The 13,903-nt window shown below is 34.8% G+C and overlaps 1 protein-coding gene across 2 annotated transcripts in view; it reads right to left on the reverse strand.

Annotated features, from left to right (window-relative positions):
- ROCK1 (Rho associated coiled-coil containing protein kinase 1) overlaps positions 1 to 13,903 on the reverse strand; it is a 158,611-nt gene that overhangs the window by 68,607 nt on the left and 76,101 nt on the right. Inside the window, exons 11-13 of one of the 2 annotated variants that reach the window (XM_037031681.1) lie at positions 11,668 to 11,728; positions 5,444 to 5,529; positions 3,172 to 3,220 (exon numbers count right to left, since the gene is read on the reverse strand). In XM_037031681.1, coding sequence (XP_036887576.1) covers positions 3,172 to 3,220; positions 5,444 to 5,529; positions 11,668 to 11,728 — 196 coding nt within the window. Of the gene's footprint in view, positions 1 to 3,171; positions 3,221 to 5,443; positions 5,533 to 11,667; positions 11,729 to 13,903 lie in introns of both variants that reach the window. The other variant, XM_037031672.1, reaches the window with a different exon arrangement.

Genomic DNA, 13,903 nt, shown 5'->3' on the forward strand with positions numbered 1-13,903 from the left:
AACTTCTCTTAAGCTTTCTTCCATCTGAGAATGCTCTCTGTGATTTTCATTGGAAAAGATGTTTCATTGCACAAAGACTGCTGGGTTGACAATTTTTCTCAGCCAGTGAAAAATACTGTGACACTCCTCTACTCTCCATGGTTTCTGATAAATCTGCTGTCATTTGTTAATAATCTTCTCACTAGTTAAGTGTCTTTTGTTGAATGCAAAATTTCTTCTTTGTCATTAGTTTTCAGAAGTCTGACCATTGTACATCACGGTGTGGGTATCTTTGGGTTTATTCTTTGTGATTCACTCCACTTCTTGTACATTTGTCTCTTTGTAGATTCATGGCTTGCCAAATTTGTGGAATTTTCAGCCCCCTTTCTCCTCTCCGTCATCAATTTCAATGACCCGAATGTTAGAACTTTAAAAAAATTTTTTAAATTAAATTTATTGAGGTGACATTGGTTAGTAAGATTATATAGCGTTTAAGTGTACATTTCTATAATACACTTTTTTCCACTGTTATTCACACTGTATAATTTCTGTTGTTCTCTCTTCAAGTTCTCTGATTCGTTACTTGGTATGCTTCATTCTGCTGTTGAACTCACTCAATGAAATTTTTATTTAGTTACTGTTATTTTTTGTTGGTTCTACTTTATATCTTCTATGTCTCTGCTAAGACTTTCTATTTTTTTGCTGAGACTTTCTAACAAATTTTTCATTTGTTTCAAATATGTTTGTAGTTACTCACTGAAACATATTTATGATGATTCCTTTAAATCCGTGTCAGATAATTTTGACAACTGTTACATCAGTGTTGGCATCTATTTACTGTGTTTATTGTTTCAATAGAAACCTGGATATTTGGGTATTATTTTACAATGTTCCATGTCTTACTTAAGTCATATTTTGTCAGGTCTCATTTGTCACTGTTCTAGTGGGATTAATGAGATACTGCCTACTTTCTGCCAGATGGAGGTAAAAATGTAGGTTTTCCACTTGATCTTTCAAGACACAGAGATTGTGGGGGCATGGATCCTTATTTACTGTTAGATGGAAATGGGAGTTCTGGTACCCCACTAAGTCTCTACTGATAAAACCATGGCTGAGCAGGGAAGGCTCGTCATTTCAGTGTTAAAGACTCAAACTCACTACCTGGCCTTTTCTGACACTACCCCAGCAGGGAGTGGGAAGGGTTGTTTGTTGAATTCGGTAGAAAAACTAGACTCCCTACATGGTTTCCAATGACATTGCCTGAGGAGGTGGGAGGAAGATTTGCCATTTCTCAGTGGATACAAAAGTCTCTCCACTGGATCTTCTCTGACACCACTGTGTCAAATGGCTGAAAATCTAGGCTCTTCATTTAGCATTTGCCCGTGAGAGTGGCATTACATTTTTTATGCTGTGTTGGTTGACTAGAGCAGTGACTATGTAATTGTGTAAGTTTTCTGATTTGCTAGCCTGACCCTTTTCTGGTCCATTGGCTAAAGAGAGAGGCTTTTCTTGTCTGTGCTTGTTGGTGTTTCCAGATTGCTGGTTTCTCCAGTATGCAGTCTGGGATATATGCTGGGAAAAGAAAATCCATAATACTAGTTTCTGTGTCATTTCTTGGGCCCCAAGTCCTCTAGCTGTCTTGCTTTCTCTTTACCATTCAGAATCTTTTTATGTTTGTCTTATAATTAATGTCAAGGATTTTTTAGTTGTACTTTGTAGGAGAAATAGGGGAAAAGTACTTTCACTCCATCTTTTCAGAAGCAAGATTATAGCAGTCCATTATTTGTGGTTTCACTTTTCACAGTTTCAGTTACCTATAGTCAACTGAGGTCCAGAAATATTAAGTGGAAAATTCTAGAAATAAACAATTTCTATGTTTTAAACTGTACACAATTCTGAGCAGTGTGATAAAAGTCTCACATTGTACTACTTGCACTGTGAATCATCTCTTTGTCCAGCATACCGATGCTGTCTGTATAGGCTCTCCATCCTGGTTATCGAACTGTCATGGTATCACAGTCCTCATGGTTTTACTTAATAACGGCCCCAAAGCTCAAGAACTGCGATGGTGGCAATTCAGATATGTCGAAGGAAAGCCGTAAAGTGGTTCCTTTAAGTGAAAAGGGATGTACATGAAAGAAAAAAACGTAATATATTGGGTGTTTCAGGCATCCACTAGGGGTCTTGAAATGTATTCCTAGCAGGTAAGGGAAGAATATTGTATTCTAATGTTATAATTAAGATCTCTTTTCTACCTTGAATTGGAAAGCTGAATAATTTGAATCTAGCCCACCTGAATTTTACCGGTTTCAGAAATGGAATAAAAAGTAGAGGATATGCAAAAAGGATTTCTTAAATACTTATTATCAAATAAGTAGTGCTAGGCTGAGTACACAATGACTAATGGCAGGTTGGTAAAATACTATCTTCATCTTCTCAGATAACTATATATACATATCTAAAGCTACAAATGAAAAAAAGAAAGCAACAAAACCCTACTACTGACATTATTCCCTAACAGGACAGAAAATTAGGACAGCACAAAAACCACTGAAAAGATTGAATCTAAAAGGTCAAAGGAAATAATCAATGAGAAGAAGATGACACAGAGTATGTGTCTTTTCAAAGGACTTTCATATACGTGGTAGAAAGACTTTTACAAGTTAACCAAAGGGAATGAAAATGTATTACATATTTGCAAACAAACATCTGTATTGAGATTTTTATGCTGTATTTCCCTGATAATAAAAACTTGTTAAATGACAATGGAAAACTTACATAATTTTTAAAAATCAATATTATTTCCCATTTGTTCACATGGAATTGTTATTTAGTCCTTTTGAAATTGTATTCTTTCCTCTTTCCTATTTGTCTTTTTTGGTTATAGCTAGATTCAATTTATGATCTTGATTCTTTTGCTCCTTTGCCACTGGTTTGCAAATATTAAGAATCACTGAAATAACATTTTTATGCTAAAATTTCAAGTGTTCTACAATAAAATTACAAAAGAAACTAAAGTATAATCTAATCTACATTACTTGAACCTGCAAGTCCTACATGGACCTCTCATCATAATTCTTTATATTTCAACCTATAAAGTTCAAATGTAATTTTCTCAGGAAATAAAATAATCCAAAAAGGGCGGGGGGAACTCTTGAAAAGGAACATGTTTCATTAGAAAACAAAAAGTACCTCTTCATCCAATTCTTTCATTATCTTGTCTAGTTTAATGTTTGAAGTTCTGTAAAAACAAAAGCATTACAGATTAGAAATATGTTTATTTTTTTATTGACCATGAGTAGAACCCCACACTTCTTTCTTTTCCATTTAACTAAGATTTTGCAACATTTTTTTGTGCTGTGGATCTCTTTGGCAGTCTGGTGAAGCTTATTATTGCTCTTTCTTAGAATAATATTTTTAGAAGCATAAAATAAAATACATAGGATTAAAAAAAGCCAAGTTTATACTGAAATACAATCATAAACTTTAAAAAATGTGTAATTCAGTAATATGTGTGCTTCTTTGTTAATTTATTAAATTATAAGATCTATGGCAGTAATTTCAAAGTAGCAGTGAGCACAAATTATACTTAGAGATAAATATTATAATAAAATATTTATAATTTCTATTGGTGATAAAAAATTCAGTTACTGCAAATTATTGTTGATTATTGGCTATGTTCATAATTAAAGGAAATGCTGAATTTCACTTATAAGTTAGAGAAAATATTCAAATTTTCTCATCTAAGTTTAAACACCCCAAATATCATCCATGGACCCTTTATGGATTCCAGGTTAAGGACCTCTAATGTCACTTGCTACTAAATAAAAATTAGCCATTTAACTTTTAATACAAGATTAACTAACTAAAGCAAAAGGTGGCATCTATATGTATGTATGTGTATATATAAATATATATATATATATATATATATCAGTAAATATACCCACTAGCAACTTGTGCAATTTAAGATAAATTGAAATTATATTATCTCCATCACAATTTATTTTCTTTGGCCCTGAATAGAATTCTGAGCTTCAAATTTGTATATACAACCGTTTCCATGGATATCTCATCAAATACTTTATTCTGCATTTCCAGAACTCAACTTATTCCCTCTGCTCCATACCCCTACCCACAATACTAATCTGCTTCTTCTCCAAGTGTCCCGTAGTGAAGGGAATGGAGTTTTCCTTGACTGATCTTTCTTCCTCATTCCCATACAGAATTAATAAATGTCAAGTACTGCCAACTAAGCAGACTTCTTTTTAAAAAGCAAATTTGATCAGATCTTTACTTCTATCTCTAAGAGGTTTTTTTTTTTACTTCTTAGTTTAATAACTTTAAGAGTGTTTTTCCCATCACCCTTAAGATAAAAATTACAATTTTCTTAGCTTGTCAAAAACAAAGTCATCCAAGTTCTAGATTCTGTCGATCTTCCCAGACTCATCATCTTAGGCACCCACATTCCTCCTCCCCCATTTTCACGTGATTACTGGCCACTTTGGCCATTCTTATTTTCTTCCTCAAAAAGATCCCCACCATCACCACCACCACTAGTTTGTCATTTACCTTTTAATTTTGATTATAGTATTTTTTGGATATAGCAACTTCTCAGGTGTATGCAATAGCATCTATTTATTTCCTTCCCTTATTTCCATATTTTATACTTAGAAATTCACTGCAAATCTTGGCATCAGTTAATTATTTACTTTTACTCAAGGGCTGTTATAAAGAGAGGTTTGCATTATATGCTTAACTACTTAATCTATCAGGAATGGTATGCAGTGAGAATTTTACTTGTTTTCTTTTACCCCGATCACAAAACTGCCAGTTTTCCAATTCAGTTTGTTGCATACTTTATCTCTACATTACCTCTGTATTTCATTTACACAATATATCCACTAAAAATGTAATTATAAAAAGTTCTAATTAATAAGTAACTCACCATGATGCTACATTATTTAAAATAATCTATCTTTTCATAAATATACACTCTTATTAAATTTAGACTCATGGCAAAAAATTCTGATTACTGTCCTAAAAAGATCATAGTGGAAAATAGAATGTCTGTATCTGAAACTTAGTGAATTCTAATCTTTAACAATATTTACATTTTAGAAAGCATTTTAGGTAATGCAAACTAATCTGCTCTTTTAGCTATCTCATTAAAATGGAAGAGAAAAACAATAAATCAGGCACGAGATGAATCAACACTATACAGTTTTTTAATAAAGACCTTGGGGAAACAATGCATTTTATATTCGGAGGAAAATACCTCTATAATGCCAACATACATATTACTTTCCAATTCTAACCTAAACATTTTTCATTGATTGTGTATCAGTACCAATCTTTATATCACCATCTTACTTCTGCTTATTTTCCAGTGTTTATAGAGTGAAAGCTTTAAATAAGCTTTGCTGTACAACTTTCAATATAAAAAACATAATTACTTTCTTACCTGCACTTCTGCTCCATTTCATCTTTTAACTGCATTTCATTATGTAGCTGTTCTTCCAGCTTATAAATTGTTTTTTGCAAACTTTCCTGCTTTAATTGAAAACAAAACAAAACTCATTCTACTAAGAATATTCATAGAGAATTTAAAAATAGCAAGTTTATGTGACCATTTTACACTGTTTAGGCAGGAATTGTTTGATTCAATCTTACCCTTTTCCTTTCTATCTGACACTTTATTATTAATTTAACAAGCATTATCCCCCTCTCCCAACACCTACACATACATCAGGCACAATGGGGGGAATAGTAATACAAAAATAAAAAAAGATTTGGTAACTCTTCATAAGAGTTCTTATGAAGCTAACAGTTAAATAGTGAGGCATGGGAGAATGAGAGGGTGAAAAGAACCTACAGTCACCCACAACATATACATAAAAATTACAATGTAATGAATATAGTAAGTAATAATAAAATTAGATGTAAAATGGTATGAATGTAAGAAATCACATCCGATTCTTCCAGGAACATGTCAAGTTTGAGATGAAACCTACAAGATCAATCATACTTACCAAACAGAAAAGATGGCAGAAGGCAGGCATTTTAGCCTTGCAAAAGTAGAGGCAGAAGAAAATGATATATTTGGGAAATTGAAAGAAACTAACTATACGCAGCACACATAATACAACAGGGAGAACAAATAACATTAATACCTGAAAGGTGAGCAGGACCATGATCTTTGTATGCAAGAAGAGGAGTGAATGACTTAGATGTATAAGCATTTTAAAAAGAGAAATGACATAGTACTCGCATTTTAGAAACATCACTTCAGTAAATAAAATGAATAGATTAGAAGATAGAAAAATTCTACACAAAGCAACCAATTAATCATCTATTGAAACAGTTTAGGCAAAAGAGTATAGAGGTCTGATACAAGGTAGAGGTTTTAGGAATGAGAGAAGGAAACATATAACTGTGCAAATTAGAAGGCAGAATTTATAACCTAATGACTGATTTGAAATAAGAACAAAGTACCATTACAAATGCAAGTAACTAAAAACTACTGGGAAGGGGATGGAGAGAGAAGAACTGAGTTTAGGTTTAGCCTAGGTTGAGGTGCCTGAGAGATGTGTAGGAAGAGAAGCCCAGTTAGACAGAAAAAGAAAAGAAATTCAGGTATAGAGCTCAGAGGAGCAAGCTGGATATGTATGAGATTACCTACAGAAAATGAACAGAGAGCCAAGATCGGAACCACCCTGAGAAAAATTTAGTAATTAAAGGGGGACGGAAGAAGGATAAAGGATATGAGGAGGGGGGAAGAGAATCAGCAAAGTGGACTGAAAATAAAATCCAAAGAGACAGGAAGAAAAAAGAAAAAAAGAATGAGCATATGAAAAAGTTATAAACACTTCTAAGGAGAAGGAATTAGTGACAAATGCAGCAAAACAGAAAATTAAGTATGGAATGAAAATTATTCATTGTATTTGGCAATCGCAAAGTTGTTCACTAGCTTCTCTGCTAGAAGGCTTTCATTTCAAAGAAGAGTTAAAAATTAAATTAGCTGACTTTTTTTTTATATTTACTTCTAGATGAACAGAAATACTATGCATGCCAATGTTTCCTTCTTCCCCTGTGATACTTACCAGAACAAAAGATAAAAAGGCAACAGCCACTGAAAAAAAGTTATGGTAATCACCAATAACAAGATCAACCCCCTAAAACATGACTCCACTGATTATTTTTTTGAAGTCCTGATGTACTACTGATCCTACAGATAAGTAACACACTGAGAGCTTGGTTGCAAAACCTCCTTATCGTCACCTCCCATAGGTCAAAGGTGCTTAAATTTTAAAGATTTCTGAGCTCTTGTTAGCTATATGACTTGGCAAATAGCTCTATTGGAAAGAGAATTTAAGAAAAAAAGAAGACGCAAACAGTTAACAGGTACTCACACAGTTCATTTCTCTTTTTCTCTCTTTCCCATCCTATCACATGTTCTCTTACATTTAAGAGTTAAAATATCAAGGAAAAAGAGAATTTTATCAAGCTCCTAAAAAATGACTGTTACTTACCTCCTCAGTTAAAATTATTCGATTATAGTACATAAAGGGTTAAAAAATATCTAAGAATGGTCAGATAATTATTTCTGATATTTATAAGAAAGATCTGGTTCCCCCAAAAGAACATTCTCAAAAGTAAACAAGTAAGATTTTTACTTTAACCTCTATCTCCTGAATCTATATGAAAACAGAAAGGACTCATGTCTCTACTATTTACTTCCAGTAATTTTCAGTGGTCAAACCAGTAGTCATTCTCCATTTCTCCTTTTCCCTTTTCTCATTGAAGATCCATCAGACTGGACGGCCTGCATTCTGTTGCCCTATAATTTTAAGGTTGTTTTCAGCCTACACGGAACAGCAGTAGGAAATTAGAAAGTGGGAGAAATGAAGTTCTATCCACTCTCCCCACACTCCTCTTGCATTACTGTGGTTCTGGCAGTGTTCTGTCTTCTATGCTCCCTATTTATGACTCTATGCTTTCGCAGAACTGTAGCAACAAGATTTGCCTCCCCTAAGTCCTTCAAACTAGGGGCAATGACTTCTCATTGTTAATCATTGGGTGCTTTAGCACCCTTTATTTATTGCTCCCCTTTGATCCTGCTCCTACCACTGTTAATAGTCTCTTCATTAAACTCTCTTCATTTAATGAATGAATAAACAAACTGTGATTCATACATTTAATAGAATATACTTGGCCTCAAAAAAAATAAAACTGATGCATGCTATAAAGATGAACCTTGAGGACATTATGCGAAATGAAATAAACCAATCACAAAAAGTGAAAAATTATGTGAGTCTACTCTTATGAGGTACCTAAAGCAGTCAAACTGGGAGAGATAGAAAGTAGAATAATGGTTACTAGGAGGATGGGGAAGGGAGAAATTGGGAGATTAATGGATATAAAGTTTTAGTCTGGATGAAGAAAAGGTTCTGGAGATGGACGGTGGTTAATAGTTGCATAATAATGTGAAGGTGCTTAATGCCACTGAATAAACTGGTTAAAATGGTAAATTATACACTTATAAACTGGTTAAAATGGTAAATTTTGTGTTAAGCATATCTTATCACACATACAGAATTCTCTTCATTTAAATCTTTCAAATGTGCCATCTATTTTCCTGTCAAGACCCTTCCTGATAAAATTGATTAATCACAAATTCCTATCCCAAGGGATTAGAAAGACCAAACTATCCATCTGTGTAGCAACTTATAGTTTATTATCTCCCCTCACATGTAATATCCCATTTGTTATTTAGGCAAGAAATCAAACAAGAGAACAGACAGCAGATAAAAAGTACTATAAAAATCTATTAACTTCCAGCCAAGATGGAGGCATAGGTGGGAACACTGCCTCCTCACATAACCAAATTTAAGGACAACAAAGATTTAGAAACAAAAACACAACCAGAACAGACAGAAAACTGAACTCTACGGAAGTCAGACAACAAACCATTCATCCCGACTGGTAAGAGGAGTGGAATCGGTGGCTGGTGGAGAGAGGTCCCGCAGGAAGAGGCGGTGGTTGACAGACTCGGGGGCACAGGTGGCACAGGCCTAGCAGACCCCAGACGTGGGAAGGAAACCCAATGAGCAGACCCAGTGAAACGCACAAGGCGGTTGGCTAACCTCGGGCAGTTGACCTTGGTCACACATTTGCGCCATACGTAGATAAACCAGGCAAAAAACAGCCAGTGAGACAGACTGTGCAACCCAGGGCCCAAGCGACAGGAACTAAGCACAGACTGAAACACTTGTGGGGAATGAGGTACTGGGAGAGACTCCAAGCCTCACAGGAGAGTTTGTTGGAGAAACCCACAGGGTCCCGAACCCTCTGCAGCTTCCCACAAGCCCCTCTGCAGCTTCCCACAGCACACTGCAGCTTCCCACAAGCGCACTGCAGCTTCCCACATGCCCACTGCAGTTTCCCACCAGTCTACCCACCCAGGGAACCAGCACCAGAAGGGTCCAATTTGCTTGTGCGAAGCTGCAGAGGGGACTGAAATCCCAGAGAAAGCAGAGCAAGCACCATTGTTCCCTCTCTGCCCCCTTACCCACAGACAGCATCACAACCCAGCCACTGGGTTGCCCCACCCTGGTGAACACCTAAGGCTCCGCGCCTCAACATAACAGGCATGACCAGGCCAAAAAATTATGGCTCAAACAGAGAACAAATCAAAGACCCAGAGCCCATACTCTTAAGCAACCAGGAGATAGCCAACCTATCAGATGCACAGTTCAAAACATTGGTGATCAAGATGCTCACAGAACTGGTTGATTTTGGTCACAAATTAGATGAAAAAATGAAGGCTACACTAAGTGAAATGAAGGAAAAAGCACAGGGAACCAATAGTGATGGAAAGGAAACTGGGACTAAATTGAGTGGACCAGAAGAAAGAAAGAAACAACCAAACAGAAAAGAATGAAGAAACAAGAATTCAAAAAAATGAGGAGAGGCTTAGGAACCTCCAGGACATCTTTAAACGTTCCAACATCCAAATTATAGGGGTACCAGAAGGGGAAGAGGAAGAGCAACAAGTGGACAACTTATTTGAACAAATAATAAAGGAGAACTTCCCCAGTCTGGCAAAGGAAATAGACTTCCAGGAAATCCAGGAAGCTCAGAGAGTGCCAAACAAGTGGGACCCAAGAAGGAACACACCAAGGCACATCATCATTACATTAGCCAAGATTAAAATGAAGGAGAGAATCCTAGAAGCAGCAAGAGATAAGGGGACAGTCACCTACAAAGGAGTTCCCATCAGACTATCAGCAGATTTCTCAAAAGAGACCTTACAGGCAAGAAGGGGCTGGAAAGAAGTATTCCAAGTCATGAAAGGCAAAGACCTACATCCAAGATTGCTCTATCCAGCAAAGCTTTCATTTAGAATGGAAGAGCAGATAAAGTGCTTCTCAGATAAGGTCATATTCAAGGAGTTCATCATCACCAAGCCCTTATTGTATGAAATATTAAAGGGACTTATCTAAGAAAAAGAAGATAAAAAATGTGAACAGTGAAAGGACAGGAAACTCACAATTATTAACAACCATACCTAAAACAAAAGCAAACTAGGAGGACAGCTAGATCAGGAGTGGAGCCAAAGAAATGGAGATCACATGGAGGGTTAGCAACAGGGGAGTGGGAGGAGGAGAAGGGGGGAGAAGGTACAGAGAATAAGCAGCATAGATGGTAGGTAGAAAATGGATGGGGGGTGGGGCAAGAATAGTATGGGAAATATAGAATCTAAAGAACTTATGACACATGAAAATGAACTAAAGGGGGGATTGGAGGAGGGGGTATACAGGGGGGAGGGGAATGAAGGGGGAAAATGGGACAACCGTAATGGCATAATCAATAAGACATATTTTTAAAATCTGTTAAAATTTAAGTTCACCGTAAGAAGGAACTTTTAGCTTTGGTGTCAGCATGGACCTGGAGATTATTATGCTAAATGAAATAAGCCCGTCAGAGAAAGACAAGTAACACATGATCTCACTTATATGTGGAATCTAATTTACAAAATAGAAACAGAAGCATGGATATATGGAATAGACTGACAACTGTTAGAGGGGAGGGAGTAGGAGTCACTGAATGAGGAAAGGGAAAAGAATTAGACAAAGAATATAGATGCATGACCCATGGACACAGACAATAGTGTGGTGATGGTCAGAGGGAATGGGGGTTGGGGCCTGGGTGGAGGTAGGCTAAGGAGGGGGAAATGGGGACATCTGTAATAGTGTCACTAATAAAAATAAATGGAAAATGTTTAATTTCTCCATTTTGACAGTTGCTAGATGGCAAGGGGTTGAGAGGATGGGTGAAAAAGGTCAAGGGATTAAGAATTATAAAGTAGTTGTTACAGAATAGGCATGGCACAGGAAATACAGTCAGTAATATTCTAATAACTGTATGGTATCAGATGAGTATGAGATTTATCAGGATAATCACTTAGTAAGTTATATAATGTCTAATCACTGCGGTGTACACCTAAAACTAATATAATACTGTATGTCAACTAATATTGAAAAATTAAAAACTGATTAAATGGCCAAAACAAATAAAAAGAAATTTCACTACATATTTACAAGCAATATAACTTACTTAATATCATGCAGGCAAAATACGTTATCCACAAGATAACTTTTTAAAAAAGAGTAAGAAAATACCTACCAAGCTTTTATCCGTGTTGGAACTAGTTCTGTTATCATTAGGATTTGCTGAAGATAAGTATCTGAAAGGAAAAAAGATGTTATAAGTGAAACATAAAACTCTTCAATGTCCAATAACAACCAATAACAAATACTACATGTTTATTTTTTACTCAGTATTGTACTTGCTCTGCTTTCAAAAATGGAGTACAGGTAAGGCTGCTATTGCTGCTGCTGTGCTGCCCCTGCTACGACTTGTACTTTGCTATAACTATTGCACTATTATTGCTACACCTACTCTCGCCACCACTATAGCCACTGCCTTGGTTAACCAGTAGAACTCTCAAAAAGATACCAAATAATGACAGTATACTTTACGGCTGTTGTAGGGCAGTTGTTAACGTACTAGATATTAATAGTGAAAAACAGAAGATAATCAAGTGTCCTTTAACTACCATTAAACATATATAACAATGTTCTAAAAGAAACAGCAGGAAAGTATATCACTTCCTATGTTTTCCTTGGAAAATTATTCAGATCAACTAGTGAATAAAATAATCAAGAGACAACTACAGCTATCTAGCAAAGTGGTAGAGAAAAGGACCCAGGTGACAAATGACAATTTTGGATGTACTAAAATTTAATTCCATTGACTATTAAGTTAATTCATAAGTTCAGTGCAAGATTCTGCATTATATAATGTAAATTTAAAAATATAGGAATGCCAGTAGAATCTGAATTAGGTAAGAGATGACACTCTTTGATCTGTAAGGTATCTTCTAAATTTAATATGCTATATACCTAAAGTTGATATTTTAGCCTTCTGCAAAGTTGACAAGTTTCCCCAAATGCAGCACTGGGAATGTAAGAACAATTGTACCCATCCTTTTGCTCTTCTACTTCTTTTTCTCTTTCTTTCAAGGTTCTTTTAGATACTGTTGCAATATACAACAGTATCTATATACAATCCAGTAATTCAGGTAATTTTTTTTAATGAAAGAGGTGTTAAATTATTAGTAATGTAGTAAAAAAGTTTAAGGCTATTTTTAAAATAATTTTTAATTCAGTTATACTTCAGCAATAAAAATCTCTGCCCTTGGTAATCAAAAGTACGTTTAGATTTCAGGAGTAACAATTTCAGAAGTTTTCTATTTTACACCAGTAATTCAAAATTATACTTACTCCTATATAGTATAGTCCTGTAATATTAGATATATTACAATATGGCTAATCAATACTTTCCTGATTTTTTCTTCATTAAGAATAATTGTCCCTTTGACCATTCACAAAATATAAATGCATTTACTAAACAATAGTATATTACTCAATAAGGTAGTGGTGCTTAACAACACAGTTCAATTTCTTTTAAGAACCAGAAATTTAGTTTGAGATATGCAACATATGAATACAAGAGAAAAAACAGAGAACATAATCAAGTGCATAACAACATAGTACAAGTAGTATAATGTTTTTCTAATTCTAAATTAGCTTTGTATAGATGAACCTAAATAAAGTAATTAACTGCAATTATCTACAGAAAATTAAAAAAACTTTGGGGGTTGTTTACATCAACATCTCAAGTGTTTCAGAAACCAACCCAGAGAATAACTGATAAAAATTTTTTTAGAGAGAGATGTTTCAGCAAAAACTGCTTTAAAGCTTCTCTGTGTATTTATTCCAGTATAAAATAGCTATAATATTATATTCATGTTTATTCATTTATATTATATTCATGTTTCCTCCAAGTGTTAGGAGGAAAAAGAATTAAAATATGGACTTTTCTAAGGGTCAAAAATCAAACTACCTACCTTACTGGTGATGCAGCAAAAAGTATCCAATACTGTCTTACATTTAGGTTACTATAAAAATGCAAAAGCCAGGACTAAATTGCCTTGTTTTCTAAACTTGACCTGAATTTGCTCTTATTAAAAGTTATGACTAAAATGACAAGATGCCTCACTTTAAAATAAGGTTAACTTATACTAACCACAAATTTAATAATTACTCAAAGCAATTCAAATATCTAATGCCACTCTGATGGAATATAATTTCATTAAAAGTATATATTTTAAACATAAATTTAACAAGTAGATTTGACACACCCAGTAAATGTTGCCATATGACTCACTACACATTGGTATAGCACTTTGTTTAGATTTCTACTGTGTAGTTCTTTCCAACCTATGTTATACAATTTATCCATATTCTTGCTAGGATATGAACATCTCAGGAGAAAGTACTATAACTTACTTATTCTT

This window comes from Sturnira hondurensis, unplaced genomic scaffold (genome assembly GCF_014824575.4).
Source record: "Sturnira hondurensis isolate 20B ecotype Veracruz unplaced genomic scaffold, ASM1482457v3 Scaffold0001872, whole genome shotgun sequence".
NCBI classification, from domain to species: Eukaryota; Metazoa; Chordata; class Mammalia; order Chiroptera; family Phyllostomidae; genus Sturnira; species Sturnira hondurensis.